This window comes from Pelecanus crispus, chromosome 1, assembly GCF_030463565.1.
Source record: "Pelecanus crispus isolate bPelCri1 chromosome 1, bPelCri1.pri, whole genome shotgun sequence".
Classification (NCBI taxonomy): Eukaryota; Metazoa; Chordata; class Aves; order Pelecaniformes; family Pelecanidae; genus Pelecanus; species Pelecanus crispus.
Genome location: NC_134643.1, coordinates 152,493,181 through 152,515,041, shown reverse-complemented (window position 1 = coordinate 152,515,041; position 21,861 = coordinate 152,493,181). Strand labels below are relative to the sequence as shown.

General features: G+C 41.5%; 1 protein-coding gene across 1 annotated transcript in view; it reads right to left on the bottom strand.

The window, feature by feature from the left end:
* Positions 1-21,861, bottom strand: part of ATP10A (ATPase phospholipid transporting 10A (putative)) — a 119,958-nt gene that overhangs the window by 50,042 nt on the left and 48,055 nt on the right. Inside the window, exon 3 of the mRNA XM_075727802.1 lies at positions 2,127-2,212. Coding sequence (XP_075583917.1) covers positions 2,127-2,212 — 86 coding nt within the window. The remainder of the gene's footprint in view (positions 1-2,126; positions 2,213-21,861) is intronic.

The window sequence follows — 21,861 nt, the reverse complement described above, 5'->3', positions numbered from 1 at the left end:
TTACATGTTTACAACACACACACACACACACAAAAATATTTCTATTCCCTGAAAGATTTTCAGCACAGACATTAGAATCAAAGGAGCTCTTCATATTTCAAACAGAAAAAAACAGTCTTAATCAAAACTGGAAACATACTAAGTGGTCAAACCTTCAAGCAAACTTTGACAGTAATGTCTTAGCACAGCTTTTACATATAGATCTCTTGAAAGTCTACTATTTCATAGCATCCCTATTTAAATATCTCAGTAACATTTCTTTTCAGTTGAGCTGTTATCAGCTGGGAGCTATCTGAACCTTTCTTTCAAGCAGTGACTACTGGTAAGATTTTGAACAAGAGTTAAGACCTGAGTTTGACATGGCAATGACATGTTTCAATTCAGATGTGCTAATTACTACTCATCTTGCTATCGTATGACTTGAAATAGACCCATGATTTCATGATACTGATGAAGGAAATCCAAAAAGAGGGGGAAAAAAGCCTTCTCCTGTGATAAATTGGGAGACTGAGACGAGGGGTTGGTCCCTGTTCTTCAAATGCCCCATGGTCCTTTAGTTGTAAATCTCTTGCAGCATAGCTGATGAGACCTGGAAATCACGTGATGCTTTCTGCCAGATTCAAAACTGATGTCTTGGCTTTTTGCTGTGTCAAAATATATTCACATAATTTGTGGAACATTTAAATATAAAGATTAAATGGAGTTAATATTGAACAACAGTCTTCTAAAAGGTACTACCATGTTTTCTGCTACATAATTCAAATGGTTCTGTAACTTACATGCTACAGACGTTTTCCACATGGAGTACATAAGTAAATATATAATGAAAGACAAATTTATGCATATCTTCCCCAGTATTCAACCTCTGCTCAATATTTTGGGGACTAAGATTCACACACATGAAGTGTGCCAGAAAAGCTGCCAAACTTTCCATTTCCATATCTGGAAATGTCATTTCTGCAGTAGATCAGGCTCTCTATTAATACAGACAGTTATACACCCTCATGCAGTAATGTCTAATGCTAAACTTTTATCTTTAAATGAACTGTAGGGCTTTGTGCTGCTAAATAAAGGAACATGTTTTCCCACACTACAACTTGATGTAGTTTCAAAAAAAGCTATCCTGATTTACACCAGCTGACAGTACATCCTACAGAATCTGTGACATCTGAGAGTAGTAACTGAGGTGCTAAATAGCATCACTATAAAAAAACTCCCCAAGCTCCAGCAATTTACCTTGTGCCATTTATGCAATTCAGTACTGCTTATCGCTCCTAATCAATATGGGTAATAAATCATTGTATTCTAAACAGAATTAGTGTCTGTTTAACTCTCTTCATTAAAATTTAGACAAAAACTAAATATCCTGGGCTCTCACTCTCCATGTGGTTACAGACTGTAGAAAAATAAGTCATGCAAGAGTGCATTTCCTAAGTCACCCCTATTGGCATGCCTACACACTACATTCCTGGCTATGTTAGAAGCAAAGTGCTTTGCACATACTAAAACAGTCGCTTCTGAGCAGGACTGATTGGCCAGAGATGAGCACCCTGTTAATGCAGTTCTGTTTATTTAGTCAAGTGCCCATAGGTGATTCTGTGTGGTAATGTACAAGCACATCATGTGAGCCAATTGTTTTATTTTGTCTGAATGAGAGGAAAGGAATACTGCCATAGCTGGAAAAATATCAGTTTCACCTTCTGATTTTCCTCAATCACACTTATATTAAAAGAAACATCAAACAGACCCATATGTACAACAGAATGTGTGTGTTTGTTGGCTCTCCTGGACCAGTTTTCTATTTCCTCCCATTTCCAGATGGGCTTTTTTGACCCATGGAGGGAAGGAAAGGGAGAAGAGTCTCTGTAACTGTAGTGTTTCATGCATTCATTTCTGGAGTGTAAACTGGTCAAAGCTAACAACTAAATCCATTCTAAGGAAAGGAAACGTGAGGGTCCCATCTCACCCTGAAGTGAGGATCCTCTAAAAGGGCCTTAAATATGCAGCCCTATTTAGATGTGAAGATGATGCAACTAACAGAACAGAGCCCGAAACAAACCAGCATTTGTTTTATTCTGTATTAGAGAAAGGAGTGTATACTGAAGGATATTATATGAAATACTCACATGTAACCTCGAAACCTACTTAAGTCATTATTTGGCTTCTCGCATTCAATGACACTGGTGAACTTCAAGGGGTCAAATTCTGAGCCCTGGAATAATAAAAGTGTTAATTACTTAGGGCAGAGACTTGCAACTTATAGCCAAAATCGCTTTCTTTTCTAGCTTTCATAATATATTAAAGTCCATTTTTTTTTCAAAGGCAATCAAATGAATGACAATGACTACTGGCACTGAAAATCAAAGGGCCCTGGGCACCAAAATTCCTTAGGTGCCTTCCAAAACCTCCCTTACAAGGATGACTTTTTTGTTCTGCAAGTGGAAGAATGTGAGTTTCTAAAAGCATTAGATAAAAGATGCCAAGCCCAGAAGTCAAATGAATTTGATCTGGAGTGGAAAAATGAAATTTATCTGGGAAGGCTCAAAATATTCAATAGTATCACTATACTTCATGTTCAGTGAAGCTACTGAAAATCTAGGACAACATAAGTCAATATACTGCCAATTATGAAAAAGCTAATATGAGCTTTTGAAATATTAGCAAGGCTTCTTAATTGCTTTATGCCAACACAGATAAATTAATCTACTACAGTAAATTACACACATATAGCAGAATAACTTTTTCCTAATTAACACTTAAAAACCTTCTTGGTTCTCTAGCTCATTAGTCTGAAGTTGGTATTTTTGCTGACTATATATGTTTACCTCTAGTTAGCACCTTGTTGTGTCTGAGGAAAAACATCCTATCACAGCATAATTACTTGATTTTGTTAAATAAAAATTAAAGTTCTCCCTTCTTTGCCAGACCAGACAAACTACACAGTGAAATCAGAGATACCCTGTCCTGGTGCTGCTGAGAAGGCTGTTTATCTCCATCAATGAGGACTACCTTTAGAAAACTGCTTTGCACACCATTTGAATGAAAGAACCAATTGTGAACTCTCATATTATTAAGCTTGCAACAGTGATAACACTGCAAATGTTATGTTTTATAATGGTTTTGCAGAGCAGCTGTAGACCTTGAACACTACTTTTTAGAACACACTATGGGAACAGCTGACTGAGAATCAGTAACTAAAGGACAGACACAATCTTATTGCCAGCTTCTCTGAAACACACAGGTGTGTCTGTTTTTTTGATATTGAGTCTGCTCAGAAGAGGTGAAAGAAACTAGATTTTAAATAAGAGAGAAAAGAAACTAGAGGATATGTCAGCATCACCATCAACACCCTCCTTCATTTTTCTACCAGTTACACCTGGAAGAAGGACAGACTTACAGTATATAGGAGACAATTCAAATCACCCACGCTTGACACTTTTAGAAACCTTTCCCATATTTTCAGGAAACAAGAGATGATAAAGAGAACCGTGAAGCTGGGCTGTCACTTAGAGACAGCTACAGCCCACTGGAGGAAAGAATCACTTTTACATGCAGAATTCAGCAAGTAAACAAGGGGGGGGAGGTGGGGAGAGGGGTAAAAACAAAGGACATCTCTGAGCAAAGAAGATTGCTGTGCTAAGAATCAGACTCTAAATTATGTCAAAGTCAGCAGTCAAGTACCTTAGCCTTAGCAAGAAATTCAGATCATCTTCTCAGCACCAAATACTGTTGATATTTAAGCTCGTTAAATATTTCTCCTGGTCAGCCTGAAATTTCTCTAGGTGACTGAAATGTGATGCTGGGAATGCTCGGAAGTACCTAGTTCTACAGAGGCACCTAAGACATCATTGGGCTGTAGAATGGGGCAGAAACTGTAAAGCCACATGTTCACCCGCTTTGACCCTCGTTCCTCAGCTGCTCACTTCAGACAGGCACAGACACCAGCAGTCACAAGGAAGGAATCACTGGCTAGAATAGACACCACGAAGCTTTCAGGCCTTGACACCTAAAATCTGTACCACAGCTCCTAAACGGTACACTCTGCCTGTGTCCTTGCCTCCAGCAGTCAAAGGTTCATGTTGCAGAGACACTATAGTAGCAGCTACCTGGCGCTGTCTTTACTTGAACTTGTTGGAGAATGTGAAGTTCTCCCAAGTCACACCAAAGCTTGTTGTGCTGTGAAAGCCTGTGTTTCTGCATAACGCCTGCTCTGCTGCCCCAAAACATGATCTTTTCCTTCCTTGTCCCAGTATGTTCCTTGTCAGAAAGAAAAAAAGTATAGGAAAAATAATCTACAAACACTGCTCAAGGTGTTTCAATAATATACTGTCCGTCTGCCTAAGTATTGTGTTAAAGAAGAGTCACCACTGTAGCTTAAATTGCATTTGTAAATTGGAGGGAAAAGACTAGAAAGGGAAACATTTCTTGTCTTTTTATTATAACATACTATATATAATACAGTTAATTTAGCACAAATTTTCATTCAGTGGTCTTAAAAAAAGAAATCTTAGCATCTTTGATGAATGCCACTGAGGGAATCCTAGAGACACCTAATAACAAAACCCAACGTAATCAAATGCAGGTTTTCTGTGGCTGCTGAAACCATGCAGATACTTCTAGAGCAATTGGAAGTTTGCAGACTGAATTCCCTTTCTGCTAAGAAAGCCTGCCAGCAAAGCCAGTGCCTTTACAAATAAGAAAAAACCTACTCTAGAGCTAGAATTTTCACAAAAAAGAAAGATCTTGTCAAGATCAGAGAGGACTAAACCTACCTGACTTTCCCCTACCACGCAACATAGTCTTTCTCCCTCCTCTGTTTGTTGGTTTCTTTCCATTTATGACTCAGCTTTCGAACTAAAAGTCCTTTATCGTTAAATCTAACCGTCTGTGTATTTGTGTTCTGCTACACTTAACTTGAAATATGTGATTATGGTCTTTAACCAGATAATATCTGGGAGGGGAGAAAATCCAATAGAATAGTAGTTTACGTAAGGAAACAAAGCTGCTGAATTCTGATTTATGGCAAAAGCTCTTTGTTTTATTAATAAATCAAATAGCTCCATCTCTTCCCTTGTGAAGTGTAAATATACACTGTACATTACAGCTGATGACACTGTTTTGATGTGAAAATGCCTTTTGGTAAATGAATGAACAAATATGTTAAACACTGCCTGCGTGTGACTGCTTTCAGTGGTTATAAAGAAGCACAAAGTTAACATAAGATTTCACAATGATCAAAGTTTTGTTCCTTTTTATACTTTATATAGTGATACACACACTTCAGCCGCAAATGAAACACAAACTGTGATGGCGTTCTCATGTATTAACAGCTAAGAGATGCTGCAGCTAGACAGAAGTCAAAGCCAAAAGTGTTGCTTTTACAGTGCACAAATCATGATTTGTGCTGTTTTCTGGGTAAAAGTCCATGAAAAAATTAAATTCTCCACCACTACCTTTCATTGTTCTCTTAAAGTGCATTTCTGCATCACTGTTAAGACACAGAAAACAAGATCAAAATATGGTCAAAAATAGCATTTCCCCAGACCTTTGTGCAGCAGTTATCTGATGTGCCTGATTTGCAGTGTCTTACTTCCCACTTACAAAACTGCTGGGCATTAAAGCTGTCCGAGCCTCAAGAGGGATGAAAAGCTCCATGCCTAGACAGACTGCAGTCTGAATTGAGGCTTTCCAGTGCTTAATTTCCCTAAAAACTTGACTTATTTGGTCTTCTCATGGTCTCCCAGTGCACATCAGCAAGACCAGGTCACTCACAAAAAGCAGCTAGAGCCATTTTTTTTCTTTTCTGAAGGTATATAATGGTGTTATATTTACTATATGGTATCTCTGCATGTCTCCCAAACTTGTGCCTTGTGCACTGCTGATTTGAAAAACTGACCTTCTGGTTGATACAAACCTGAGAGAGATTCACTGATTGCAAATAAGTTCCCTGAGAGTATTTCACAAACCTGTTGGATGGCAAAGACCAGGGCTAAATTATGTTCACGTCAGCCAGATTTTTCTGTTAAACAACCTGTAGTCTCTTTGCTACAATGTAAATTTTAATTGCCATCACTAGTTCTAAGGATGAGTCCCTGCAAAACCTAACTAAGGCAAAATACCTTGCTTACGCTTAAGGCAGACTTCTTACTACTAGGTGGGGCTTAATTTGGAGCACAGACTGTTAAGACATTACAGAAAAACTGTACTTGAAAGGATACATGAAGGTCACTTGGAGAAACGAAGACCTAAATGAAGGGCCAGAAATGATTATACTAGTTTCAGTGAGTGCCGACTTTGAAAAAAACCAATATGAGCACAACATATGTCAAAGTCTAAGCAAAGTCAAGCACATCCAATTACTTTAACAGAAAAAAAGAAACAGCAACCAAAACTCAGTTTTTACTCCTGCATTAACACTTTATGGCTGCACACAATCATATTCCCCCTTGTGCTCTCTCCCTCCAGGTCAATCAATCTCAAATTCTCTGAAACAGTGAAAGAGCAACAGTATGAGAGATGGATGATATTTGGGAGTCAAGAAATGGAAATTTGGCTTCCATGAAGCTGAAAAGGGAACTGAACCCTTGTTTCCCTTTGTTTTGAGCAGATGGGACTACTGTAAACCTCTCTGCCCATGTTATTCACACGATCTTAGCACTTGCAGCTCTGAAAAATTAGTACCTTCAGTCTTCTCCAAATGTTAGGTATTGCCCCTGCTTTTTTGACACAGTAAGCACAGATACAAGCACCATTCATATGGGCTCCAGTCTGGTTCTCTGCTGGTCTTTCAGATGGATGCTGTTCCTCCTGATTAGTTTGAATTTCACATCACCATCATGGTATCACAGCAGTGTCACTCTGCAACAGGGCTCCCAAGCTGTACTGCCTGCACACTGGCAACAGGATGCAAGTTACTTCAAAGAGTAAAAACACAGAATGTGTCTGTCTGCCATTGCTCTGGAGAATGTAGGGGATGGCTGGATGGTTGGCAAATGCTGTCTGAAAAACTGAATGACCACAGGCCTGCACACAGGGGATGAGAAGGTAAAACTGGTGGCATGCCTTGTCCAGTGCTGTGTGGCCTAGGCAAACACCAGGAACCTGTTGCTGTGACCACCACTGCACAACACAGTTCTTTTTCTGTGGGTAAGTCATAACAAGGTCTTGAAAGATGTGAAACAGAGGTTTCAATCATTTCATCCCATATGGTTTGAGAGTTTCAGAAATAAAGAAATACATTATTTTGGCAACCATGAATGCACAGAAACATTCACATATATCCCTATATTGTGGTCGTTCACACCCTGCTTTCAGAAGCCTTCAGTGACTAAATGTTATCCGCTTCACTGTGGAATTCTTTCTTACCAATACCTTTTTAAAAACAGGTCTTGAAGGTTTCTGCAGTATGAAATGATGCACAAGATACATTGGAGGAGTGAAGACCACTTCTTGCTTAACTATTCTGCCATATTATGTCATACCAAAATGAAAAAAAGAAAAAAAATGAGAAAAAAAAGAAGGGATTGAATTCAATAATAAGAAACCGACTTTCCTCAAATACCTGACTACACATTTTGACTTTGCCAAAACAGCCTTAGTTCACTGCCTTCCTCTGAAAAAGTGCTGACTTTTTAGGAACTTGAAAGTATATCTGAAAGGTTAAAACTTGTCAAAAAGACACACAGTGATACTTATATTAGGTATTTTATAGACTCAGGGATTCCGCAGAATAGATTTTATTTCTTCAGGAGTCTTCTTGCTAGGAAAATGTTTAACACCCTATCCATAAATCCTATTTCTTCCAATTTCTTAAAACTTAGAGAAATTCACTCCTACTCTAAATGCAGCAACAGAAAGGCTTATTTTCCTTACGTAAGCAGACTTAGATTGCAAAAATCTGCTAAATATTGATTCCTTCAAAGCTGAATTTCAAATTAAAGTTAAATTGCAGATGTAAAGGGCTTTGTGAATAGGCTTTAACAATGCTCTACCTGTTAAACCTGATAAAGAGTTCCACTCAAAACAATAAATTAGGTCTGCAACAATTGGGCTGTGTCTCTGGGGGAAGCACAAATGTACACAGGAGAGGAAAACATAATGGAGAGGTGTTTTCTTTAAAATTTTCCTTAAAATAGACCACTGTCCCTTATTTCTCAGGTGACTATTGACATATCCCCCTGTGAAAAACTTACGTCCTAAAAAGGCAAAGTGTCGAGGGAAAGAAAATGTTACAATGCCTCTTTTACAGAGTGGGAAACCAACGGGTAGACGGATGAAGGAACTATAGAGATCTGTCACAAAAAAAGGAGACTGAATTTAGCTCTCTCCAACACGACTTTGGAGCTTCAGCTGTAAGATCATTCTGAATCTCTACAGTGAAATGCCAACCTTTCTGACTTTGTTGGCAACCTCACAAAACTGTCATAGCTCAAGAAGCAAAACATGCTGCTCTGCTAAATGAGTTAGTTTGACAATTACACAGTGTTCAAACAACATATTCCCCTTCATTAAATACGTGTTGTATGGGTGATTTAATGGTCTGCTAGTGATATTAATAATGCACAGTTATTAAAATGTTTTCCTTTATTCATCTGCCCTGCTTTACTGCTGCAGAAACTAGAGTTTAATGTTCAGTCCTTCCTTCCAATAGAACAGCATGAGTATACCAGGATGCCCTTGGGTGACAGTGACAGTTACCCGCTTATCACACTGTGTTTACTGGCTATGCTGGGGATCTTATCCAGACTTCTCCCTGCAGTACAATGGCTAGATGAGGGCTATGGGATTTGTTTTGGCATATATGTCTGGAGGAAACAAAAAGGGAGAAATAGAGTCATGGGGACTACTCAAAGGAAATATTTAATAGACAAAAATCTGCCTCAGCCAGAAAAATATCTTTCCAATTTAAAAGCTTTTAAGTGCAATAAGAACACATCCTCCTAATGTATGAGTCCATCCTATTACTGCTTTATATAGCAGTACCCTGCATTTACCATCTAAAATTAATCTGACCTTTTATTAATATGCAACTAGAATTACATATTGATTTTAAGTATCCAAAGCATGCAGACTGTTTATATACTAAAAGAGTGAAAAGTTTTAATGTCTAAACTCCATTAGTCTCTCTGGCAGAATTTATCTGTGCCACTAATTCACAAGAAAAGGAAGAAACAGTTTGATCTACGCTATTTAGGAACTAAACAGATCCAGCCGTACATCAGAATGTAATAGCTTTGTTTTCCACACTGACAACTACTACTATAATTGGATTTTTTTCAGTACTCTCTGTTTAAATGGAACAGAGATGTTCAGTACTCAGAAACACTGGAACAGCTGAGCAAGCCAAATACATGTTAGAGGGCTGATCCTCCTCTGGCTGACCTAAGTAAAGTGTTCCCCTTTGTAGAAAATAATACAAGGGAACAGCGCAATATCCAGCCTGCAGGAAAATAAATGTGTTGCTTGCAAGGCTTATGAAGACCTCAATAAATCTATGACAGCCAGCTGAAGAAACTGCTGTTAGTCAATCACAGGACAAAAGTACCAAAAAAAATGTCAATAATGCTAAAAATACACACATGCAAGTTCTTATGTCCTTTGGGATGATGGTCATCCTTAGCAATGCACTGAAAATTACAGTGGTGTGAATGAATCTGTTCATGGACTATAGTAGCGCTGGAGCATGGTAAGGGAACAGAGTATGTCAAGTCTGAAATACGGACCTAGACCTGGACAATGAAGAAAGTGGTATCTGCCTGTTCCAAAAGCCAGCCACTGAAATAAATGAATGGGTTCATGGTCTGTAAGAACTGACCTCAGCATTAGCTCAGTGCTTCCAACTAAATTACAGACCAAGCCTCTCAAGGGTTCGCAAAACTCTGCATACAACCCGCGCTGCTCCTCCAGAGGCTTTTCGCTTCATGCTCACAGACTGGGTAAGACACAACTCTCCCCACTCTCCAGTGCTTTCCCCTTTCTGGAGAGATTTCTAGCAGTCTTTCTGCTGCACTTCGTTAACTGCTGGAAGAAAATTTCACTTTAGTGGAAGAAGGACTGTATGGTCCTTTTAATTTAGTAGCACAACATCTCAGCTCAGCTTCCGAATATAGCTTGGCCTACCCCAGGTCTAGTCCGGGCTGCTGGCCAGTCTGACTTCTTGTGGGATGAAGTTCTGCCAGAAGAAATGGGAATGGAAAGGACTAAGACCCTTCAACAAGAAGAGGGAAATGCCAAGCACCTTCCTTACGTCATTTCACAAATAAAAACCAGAACACCAGAGTCCTGACAGGAGAGAGAGAGTGGCTGGTAATGAAGGGTTTTCCTTATGAATGGTAAAACCGAACAGAGGCAGCTGTAGTGTTAGGACGCAGTTAAACACACCAAAGCCTGAAAAGAGACCTTTTATACCAAGTAGTACAGGGCAGCATTCATATCAGCTCTATCGCGGGTTTGTCAGCCTTTCCACGAGCATCTCCAGTGCAAGAAGGCTAAATAACCAAGTAAAATCTCCCTGAGCTGGACACTGGCATGCCGTCTTCGCTTGGAATTGTATCTTGTATCAACATGCATCATTACATGCTTGCCCTACTAATGCTCCTAAGGCAAACATGGCATTCAGAGTGCACCTTCTCTGCTTAATCCCAGCTGTTTCTGTACTTCCCTCATAGCAGGGAGGGTGGGGGCGCAGCTGTGAAGATGAGCAGTCAGTCTGAGGGCAGCAGGGCTGTGGTTGGCATGCATGGTACGTGGGGGAAGTTGGGATGGCTGCAGAACACGTAGGGTAAGAGCTTCACTCTCTGGTCTGTCTATTCTCATCTACTCTCTATTTTACTGAACAAGTTACTTTTCAATCAACATGGTAAAGTCTCCAGTAGTAAAGTGAAAAACACATTTTCAAAAACTCAAGGGAGTCAAAGGTGATTTTTTTCAGACACCAGCTGATTGCATAGTTCTTGTGAAAAGAAATTTATAATGGCCTTGCCTTGCCAGTTCCAAAACTGGACAGCAGAGCTGGGAAAGGAGCTGACCGGGACAAACATGTATTGCTGGGGTAGAGACTGAGGTTTGTTTCCCTGTTCAGCACTCTAGCCAGCCTCATGCTTGGGGCACAGCCAACGGTTACAAAGTTCCTGCATGATGTTGTCTTCAGTAATCCATATGCTTTGTTCAGTTAAGTGTGGAGTTAAAACAGACATTGTTGAATGTCATCTACCTGGACTTCTGCAAGACCTTTGATACATTTCTGCACAACATACTTGCCACTACATAGGAGAGATATGGGTTTGATGGGTGGACTGTTAGATGGGTAAGGAATTGGCTGGATGGCCATGTCCAAAGAGTTACAGTCAATGGCTTGATGTTCAAGTGGAAACCAGTAACGAGTGGTGTCCCTCAAGGGTCCGTACTGGGACCAGTACTATTTAGTATCTTCACCAATGATGTAGACAGTGGGATCGAGTGCACCCTCAGAAAGTTTGCAGATGACACCAAGCTGAGTGGTGCAGTTGATATGGCTTGAGGGAAGGGATGCCATCCAGAGGGATCTTGACAGGCTTGAGGAGTGGACCCATGTGAACTTTGGGGTGGTTTGACCCTGGCTGGATGCCAAGTGCCCACCAAAGCCACTCCATCACTCCCCTTCTCAATTGGACAGGGGACAGACAATATGATGAAAAAGCTTGTGCGTCGAGATAAGGACAGGGAGATCACTCAGCAGTTACTGTCACGGGCAAAACAGACTTGACTTCGGGAAAACCAGTTTAATTTATTGCCAGTCAAAACTGAGTAGGAGAGAGGAGTGAGAACATGTGTAGGGTAATGAGAAATAAAACCAAATCTTAAAACACCTTCCCCCCATCCCTCCCTTCTTCCTGGGCTCAACTTCACTCCCAATTTTCCACACCTCCTCCTCCCGAGCAGCGCAAGGGGACTGGGAATGGGGGTTGCGGTCAGTTCATCATGTCATCTCTGCCGCTCCTTCCTCCTCAGGGGAGGACTCCTCACACTCTTCCCCTGCTCCGGCACCTGGAGCACCTTCTCCCCCTCCTTCTTCACTGACCTTGGTGTCTGCAGAGTCGTTCCTCTCACATATTCTCACTCCTCACCCCAGCTGCAGTTTGTGTCCCCGATTTTTTTTTTTTTTCTTCTTCTTCTTCTTAAATATGTTATCACAGAGGCACTACCACTGCTGCTGATGGGCTCGGCCTTGGCCAGTGGCAGGTCCGTGCTGGAGCTGGCTGGCATTGGCTCTATCAGACACAGGGGAAACTTCTAGCAGTTTCTCACAGAATCTACCCCTGTAGCCCTCCCTGCTACCAAAACCTTGCCATGCAAACCCAAGACAACTTAATGAAATTCAACGAGGCCAAGTGCAACGTCCTGCACCTGGGTCAGAGCAATCCCCTGTATCCGTACAGACTGGGGGATGAACAAGCTGTGCCAGGGGAGGTTTAGATTGGATATTAGGAAAAACTGCTTCATGGAAAGAGTAGTCAAGCATTGGAACAGGCTGCCTAGAGAGGTGGTGGAGTCACCATCCCTGGAAGTGTTCAAAATATGTGCAGATGTGGGATTCGGGGACACAGTTTAGTGGGCATGGTGGTGTTGGGTTGACAGTTGGACTGATGATCTTAGAGGTCCTTTCCAACCTTAGTGATTCCTAGTTTTTTACTTTTTTACTTTTTTTCATTTCTTTTTCATTTACTTTCATTAAAAAATAATCCAGCCACCAAGCCAGGAAACATGAAATTGCTACTCTACCCTTAATTGTTTTAGTGGTGGACTTGGTAATGTTAGGTTAATGGTTGGACTGGATGATCTTAAAGGTCTTTTCCAACCTAAACGATTCTATGATTCTATGAATGGTTTGTGAGCAGCCCTGCAGAGAAGGACTTGGGGGCTACTGGTGGATGAAAAAATGGGTATGTGATGGCAATGTGTGCTTATAGCTCAGAAAGCAAATCATATCCTGGGCTGCATAACAAGAGGCGTGGCCAGCAGGCTGGGGGAGGTAATTCTCCCCCTCTAACTCTGCGCTGGTGAGATCCTACCTAGAGTACTGCATCCAGCTCTGGCATCCCCAGTACAAGAAAGACATGGACTTATTAGAGTGGGTCCAGAGGAGGGCCACGAAACTGATCCAAGGGATGGAACACCTCTCCTGTGAAGAAAGGTTGAGAGAGTTGGGATTCAGCCTGGAGAAGAGAAGGCTCTGGGGAGACCTTATTGCAGCCTGTCAATATATAAAGGGGGCTTACAAGAAAGATGGAGAGTTACTTTTTACCAAGGCCTGCAGTGACAGGACAAGGGGCAACAGTTTTAAACTGAAAGAGAGTGGATTTAGATTGGATATAAGGATTAATTTTTTACTATGAAGGTGGTAAGATGCTGGAAAAAGTTGCCCAGAGAAGTTGTGGATGTCCCGTCACTGAAGTGTTCAAAGTCAGTTTGGATGGGGCTTTGAGCAACCTGATCTAGTGAAAGATGTCTCAGCCCACAGCAGGGGTTTGGACTAGGTGATCTGTAAAGGTCCTTTCCAATCCAAACCAATCTGTGATTCTTATGCAAATATTCATTATTATAAGCATTCAATAAATGTGAGATGTGGAAGTGCAACCAATGAGAACAAATGTCAGGAATAAGACCATCAGGGAGAACATCACTGAACAAAATAGTTTGTATAATTTTTCTCCCATGTCATTATCAGTTATCTGTTCTGCAACCTTAATCAAAGATTGCTGAAACAGCTTCTTGTGGAGCAGCAGAAGATACTTCATTTGCTTTTTGTTGCTCAATAGCTGACATGACCCACCTCCGTGTAGTTAGTAGGACAAAGCCATTTTTATCCCTTCCTGTTACATTGCAGCAGCCTGTAAGTCAGATCCCCGTGACCTTAGCCATACAGGCCACATTGCTATACAGGTATATGAGTATACTTAGTCATCTGAAACATGTTTTTGAATCTGGTATTTAATTAAGTCAAGCCAAAATTATAATAAGCAAACAAGCTTGGAAAAGTTAAGCAGAGGCTGGTAAATGCTCATGACAACTTCTACGCACGTTCTAACCATGTTGTATGCTAAACACCAAATTCTCTTCCTCTTAGAAGCCAAAAGGCTAAGCGTTCCCTGCTTTGATGTAAAACAGTTCATTACTGTGTCATTAAGAAAGCTGGATTAGTGTATTAGCATTGCTGTCTATAAGTCTCCATGCACTACTGATGTTTTCAATTCAAAACCAAACAGAAGTATAAGCACTATATAGTTCTGTGTGAACAGTATTTTCTCCAGTCACATAGCTACAGGACAATCATGGCTTTCTCTCGTACAAGCACATACACATATGTAAAGTGTCTGACCATCACAGAGTCATAGAAGAGCTTGAAAGTATGAACCTGAGTATAACCAATGAATGGAAATTTTCATAAGTTTATTCAAATAACAGTTTTGAGACATATGGCTAGCCACTTCCCATATAAGTAACATTTTAATGCAAATTTCTACTGGCCTCCGTGCCATTATCAGTACTAAAATGTGTAAAAGACTTGGAGGGTAGCAGGTGGAGAAAAGAGAAGTGGGATCAGGGTTCACATCCTGGATGCTGAGATAAATACAGGAGTTCCTCATTCTGTTGCTCTGCCTTTTCTGGCAGAAAAGTAGACTCCTTCTCTACATCAGTGCTTCCAAAGGAAAGTGAGATCATACCATCATTGCTGGGGTTATATGTGGCTTAATACTATGAACCTGCTTGCCTGCTGTGGAAAAGAAGGTCCGTCTTTTCCTAACCACTGATACTGCCAACTGGGTTGTGGTATCAGAGACAAGCGTAGCATGACGTGTTTCCAGCTCAAAAATCCTGGCCCTAAAATCAGGAGTTCTCAGCATGATATGAAAAATTCTCATTTCTGAGAACTGATATTTCAGATATGTCCTGTTCCCAGCTGACAGGCCAATGTATGGCTAAGGAATAAATAGTTCCAGAAGTAAACTTTTGTTCAGTAAAAGTGAATTAGGCTAGGAGATCAGAAAAGCCATGAAAAGAAAAAAAAAAATTGGAAACTCTCCTCTTAACTTGCTTTAAATGTAAATGTTTACTTCTCTAAAATGGGAAAGCAGTAGAGCCTTTTATTTTCTCTATGGACCTGAAACACTTTCTTGTTTTCTAATGTTTTTTTCAGAGGAATAGCAGAACAGAGAGATGCTGGACTAGTGATACAGAGAATGAAATCTCCTGCCTCTCCAGAGGTCAGATGCAGCACAAGCACTGGCATAATACATGTCCTTACAAGGCTTTACCAGTGTTCCACCGGTGCTGGAAGGATTACCCTCGGGATGGGTAAGACAAGACATTCAAACTTAGATTCATCAATTTAGCCCCTTAACCTATATTTAAACACAAAAAACCCCCAGCCAATGCTAATGGTAAAAGTCAAGTACTCAGCACTCTTCAGAACTGGATTCCTTCCCCCCCCCCCAGATTAAGATATCCAAAATTTTCTCTTACAGTTATTCAAATTCTTTGTCCCTCTAATGAAGCTCTCTCGACAGTCAAACTTGCAGCCTGGACACCTGCACAATGGAAACTAGAAAGAGACGATAACCTTGCTCAAAGCTGACCAAGAAGCAAATGAACCATCATTCTTGAGTTTTTTATTTCCCCATACCTCCCAGCGTGAGACTGCTGACTAAATGCCACAGTAAAATGGTAGAGTGAAAAATTGCTTTCAGCATTCCTTTAGGACTTTTAGCTCACACAAGAGTTTGCCAAAGCACTGACTTGGGTCCTGCTCTGCACCAGGCCGTTCTGCCCACAGCTGCTATATGTTTCTCTCTCTGTTAGAGAGACAGTAGTTGCTTCCTCTTTAACTAGACATGTCCACAGTTTCCACACAAGTCACATCTGAACATGGTACTACCCAAAAAAAGATGTAATAGTATAGGTGTAGAACTTTCAACCCTCAACAAAGAAATCTACTGAACGTTCAAGGCATGACCGCAAACAAGGTCTCTGCGGGGTCTGACACGCTTGCAGTTTGCACTGACAAATGCAAGTCTTCTTACAAGAATTGTTTCACTAAAATCTTCAGCTAAAATGTAAAACTAAAAAAATGGGTTTTAATTTAATATTCTGGTAGTGCATATGGGAAAACATTGTTTTCTTTTGCTTATTTAGGTTTTTTTTTTAACTTTCTTTTCCCTCAGGGAAATCTAATTTTGGCAACGTGTGGGATGGAGCACTAACCTACTGTTTTAACATGTGCGTATCTGGAATTTTTGAGCCACTTTTCCTAGCCTTGTGAACCTTCTCAAAATACTGCAAAAAAGAAAGGCACAAGGGATAACCCCCAAAAGATGACAGACATTCACTGTTCTTGTGGCCTGATTCTACCCTGTTAAAGTACTTATAGTCTAAACAACACTGAGTATACTGATTAGTTCACATCGCCTTGATTGTAACAGTGCACTATTCCCACTCATTTCAGGTGGATGACAGCCTGAGGGTATTAGTGCGACAAAGAGTGACAGGGAGAGTACAGCTATGCCCATTCTTGTGTTGCTTTAGAAGACTCAGTCAGACTCAGATAAGCAGCTTGTATCAGCAGATGAGTTGAAAACAAGTCTGCCTGGGAGTTGTGCTGGTTTAACTTCAGCTGTTCTCTCAAACTGGGTTAGTTTAATCAATGCAGATGGCTGCACAAGAGATCTTAGCTCAGTTTAGGCTAAACCAAAATTTGAAAATTGTTTTCTTTCCTCTTTTTTTTTTCCCCGGGGGAGAAAAACTGAATGCAAAAGGAACATCTGCACTGAGATACCAAGGCTGCCCTGGGAGTTATTTTCATGCAATTTGCATGAGTTGCCCTTCCCAGTGTACCTCATATATAGAGCAGCCTGTAGCCACCAACAGTCAGGCTTACAGTACAGCCCTTGTCTTCTCTTCCGGACCAGTTTCTGCCTAGGACTCACAGGGAAAGAAAAAGATGGTATAAATGGCTTCATGCTTGGAACACAGAGCTGTGGGACTGTTCCTCTAAGTCCAGCTGTACCAAATATGCTTCCAGCACTGTGCAAAAACAGGTAGGGCTGGAATGAAAGCTGGATCTGTCAATTCAGCCCAGCTTCCAGGCTGGGACAGATGAGCAAACGTACCTGCAGTAAGCATAGGCTCCAAGTTTATACATATTCCAGAAGGGTTTACATACTGACTTGTGAGGAAATCAGACTGATGAGTTATTTTGGTGCTAGTCTGCATGCAAATGAACCCTCCCAAACACGCAGACACCAAATTCAGATGTGCTTTTTAGACAAAGAAAATAAGCAGCCACAAAGTCATTTGCAAGGCTTACCTAAACCTGTTTAATCATGCTAGTACAAGCTTGTTTTGAACAAAGGTCTACTCTTAGGAGAAAATGAGAGGGAAAAAAATCTATCCCCTAGCCCCACCAGCTCTCAGAGGGATACACGCACCTTCTCACAGGGGATGGCAGCTGCTAGATTTAGCTTAGCTTTCAGCTGAACTGAAGCTTTCCACATAAACATCCAGGACATGGCCAGTGGTTAATAAACCATAAGCTGCTCCAGAATCCACAGTGAGTCTTTGCGGATTTTGTTAAAAGGCACACTGAGTAAAAACAGTGGAGTATTTTGTTTGTTTTGTACTACAAGGCAGCAAGAAAATGTAAATGTTTTTTTTCATGAGTCTACATTCATACTATCAAAATATCCTAAATCAAGTTTATGAAACCTGAAAGGGAGTTTTGAGCTCTCACAGCCCAAGCTGTATCTGCTTATCCACTCTGAAGAGTGGCTGACACTACGTCTCAGATGGACAGAAAACATTCCATAAGCAACTGCGGAGGGTGTGGTGGCACAGCAGCCTGCAGAGTAGCACAGAAAACACATTGATTCCTCCTGCCTTCTGTGTCTCCTATTAGATCCAGTGCACCAGAAATGGCTGCTGTGACTAGGCAGCAGCGAGGGTAGTTTGGAAATTAGAAGGAAACTGGTGGAATACCAAGAAATGCTCATTTTTTCCAAGAGATGCTTACTGGTCACTGCTAACACCGTTATATCACTCACACTGGGATTTAGCCCAGTGCTTTCTCCTAGTTGCACTCGCCAGTGTGTCATGCTGCACACATGGATCTCATCCATGTTTCAGTGTGAAGACAGTCCACTATCCTTTTGGCTTTAACGACAGAGCATGCAGAGTACATTTCTGACTATTTTAAACATTTCCAGCACATCCTGTCGCTGTAGTAGCTGAATAACAAGACGACAGTGTTTAAAGTCTTGGAGGAGAAAATGTCAAGGCCTTTGAGAAATCTCCTGTTTTCTTTTTTCTTTTTTAACCTACTCACTGAGTGATCTTTTTTCTTGACTGACTATTTTGAGTGTACAACAACAAGGTATACATTCAAACTGGTATCTTCAGACATACAAGCCACAGAGGAATGTATCAGTGACTCTTCTCACAGCTTGTGTATCGACAGGGTGTAGAATCGAGTACAGAAAGTACAGGTTTGTGTCAGACAGATCACATTCGTTAACAAACACGCAAAGCTAGCAAGCAGTATGTTCACAGCCTACTATAAATTACTCAGACAAATCAAAGCTGCACTAAAATAAGCAAAATTTCTGGTCACTTGCACTATAAAGGAAAACAGTTTCTTGGAATTCACAAGCAGAGAGGTCCAATCCAAGCCCACAAATGCTGATCTTGGATCTTCTGAGCATATGTTTAGAGTAAAATAATGCCTGCAAAGTGCTAGAGGCAAGGATACAGAACAGCTTCTATAATTGCTTATTGCTGCTTCAAGAGTCGGGCTAAAAAGAGATCAGAATGGTACTTTTCTGAACAAAGGTTTGGAAGGGGGAAACTTTAAGACCTTTTACTCTCTGAGACTATGCACCTGATATGCTGTTAATGCTGAAGAGGCACACAAAGATCCTTCAGAGCATGCTGGCAGAACAGGTGCCCTTCCAGAGGACAGCTGTACCCAACGTAACAGCGCTGGGCTTGCTGGCCTCTGGAGAGGGCATTTGGAGGGAGCGCTGCAGTTCCAAGAGGACTGCCCAGCACACACACCCACTTCAGCAACTTCAAATTGGCAACCAGGCTCTCTATGGCAAGCAGCTTGGCGCAGACCTGTGGGACTGTAAATTGCATGGGTGGGTACAGAGCAGGGACAGAATAAGGAAAGCATAAAAGTGGCTTAAAACAACTGTTCCTACCCCCACCCCACTCCTTTCCCATGCCCAGCAGCGTGACGGGTATAGAAATAGCTATCCCTCATCGACTTGCTTCACAGGCACGTGCTTGGAAGCTATCAGTTCATGTAAGAAACACAGAAAGGCCAAGCTTTGTAACACAGCTTCTTTTAAATGCTTGAGATACTGCTACAGAGACATTATTCAGACAGCTATGGCCAGCTGATATTTTAAGAAGAAGCTTCCAGAAAATCTGTGTTTCTTGTCCTATGATAAGCCACATGACCAGGCATGTCATCCTGTAAGGGGGGTGGGGGAAGAGTTTAGCAGTGTGGGAAAGAGAGGGTCAGGACTACATAATCTATTTGTTTGTTTTTCTGCTTGAACAACAGGGCTGCAGAATGACACAGAACCAAACAGCTATAAACATAACTGAGAGTTGTTCTGCTGAGTACAGTGGTAATATAAAAATGCAAAAGCATTCTTGTCCAATGCCTGAACAGGTTGGGATGCAGGTCCTGTAAGAGATTTGGGAGCAAACTTCTCTGAGGTTTGGTAAAAGGATGGCCAGCATTTGGTGCAAGAAAATTTTGGTCTTCCAAAGTATGTCATGAGATCTTACAATAAGCTCTCTCCAGTTGTGGCAACTTAAGACATACCCAGATAGGAACTGAACTTCACTCAAAAAAATGTGCATCACCTTGCTACTCCATGCTACTTGGCTGTGGGCCTACTATCATCCAACATCTCAAGCAGCTCCCTCTATCCCACTGCTGAGTGTCTCTCAGCAGGGCAACACCTTCAGGAACCAGTAAGAGCCTATCCCTACTAGTATGGGGTGAGGAAGCTAATGCTGCTGCATGAATTAACAGCATGCTCAGACAGGTTTTGGCCAGGACTTTAATGAGGATGGCAAGTAATTCTGCTGGACAACTTACAGGATGATGTTACAGAGAGGCTCTGTGATGCTGCAGCTGCTGAGGACTTGGTACTTGCAGGTGTGTACTTTGCCTACAACTTAGTTGACACAGGAACCCGGGCTTGGATATTTCCTGCTTTCTCAGCTATTTTAAGAGAGGGGAGGTAGTCACATGTGGTTTTCTTACAAGCTCTCTTTCAATACTTGGCTTCTTGGGGCCCAGTCCTGTTTTCATTGGAATGAATGAGCTTTCTGTCATTGACCCCAGTTTAGTCCCTGACAATTTACTGTGGACCTCACTGCTATTGTAGCTGGGCATCTTGTGATCTCAAATTTATTTTTAAAAAGTATTTATGCACATATTTTGGAGCACACTTCTGAGATAGAAAAGTTCCATAATCACTTTATAATACAGAGAACTAAGATACAGAAGGAGGAGGGGCTGGAAGTGCAAAGCACATTAGGTGTCTACAAAGCTGACTGTAAGTATCTATATGATAACTGATTTCCTCAGTAAAGCAGAGTATGCTGAGCAAGCCATGCCATGTATACCCTGATGTGCTGAGCTGCTTGGCACATAAACCTAGCTCTGCTTCCCTAGGTAGGCCATGTTTCCTCAGCCTTCTTCCCTAACGGGACCCAATTCAGTCTTTGACAACCTGTTTGAGGAGGAAATGGCACTGCCACTCACTTCCACAGAACACTAAAGGTTACAGGTGTTGCCAAACTGTACAAACCCCAGACTTGAAGTCTGTAGCTGCCTGCTTTTGATCAGCAATTTAAACCTCAGCAAGTATGCCAAACGCAAGAGTGCAGGGGTGCTCCCTCCATTTTCCTGCTGTATTAATGCATGCATGTGTTCGCTGGTTAAAGACAGAAGAGTGACTCCACAACTGATGGCTCAGGCACACACACATCTGGGCATCACAGCTCCCAGCAGCAGGGGAGTCTGTAGGGTCAGCAGGTCCCCTCCCAGCATGCCAGCTTCCAGGAATCACACTCTTAGTGCTGAACTGTGACTCTGCTGCCAGGAAGCTGGGGATCCTGACGTAGTATAAGGGACTCCTCTGGGCAGCACGGCTCTTGAAAGCCAGTCTTGTGATGATCTGTACTTGCACGCATCAGTTCCTTTCACTGTGTTTACCAACACCTCCTGCTGTGTGTCAGATGGTCTTGGATCACAGAAATCCAACCATCTGCTGTGGGTGAGTGGAGGAACTGGTGCCTTCCTGGGTCTTCCTTTCAGATAGAGCTGGGACATGTCCTTAGCTTATAACAGTACCCACAAACACAAAAGCATCCCTGTATTCAGTAGCCTATATGCAATCCATAGTTTTTGTCCTACATAACATGCCTGAGGTCATGTGGGAAGTCTGTGCTGGCAGAGAATTGGGACACATCATCTGAGTACCTCCCTGGAGCTCTACCCACTGGGAGAAATTTCCTCTCAGTGGGAACGGGATGGGACGTTTGAGAAGCAATTCAATTAGCTTCTTTGAAACAATCAGAATTTTTGAAACATTTGGCCTGTAGCTGATTAAGCTTCTTGCTGTGGCAGTAGCTGCTGTGTCATGTCTAAATTCTATGTGGAAATCACTGATGATTAAACAAGTCTTTATCTCACATTTTTACAAGCTATGCAGAGAAAGGCTCTATCTACCATAAAGAACTGTTTGGAAGGCACATTGATTTTTATCCTGTCGGTTTGATTGCAACTTTATTAATGCTGATCTACCT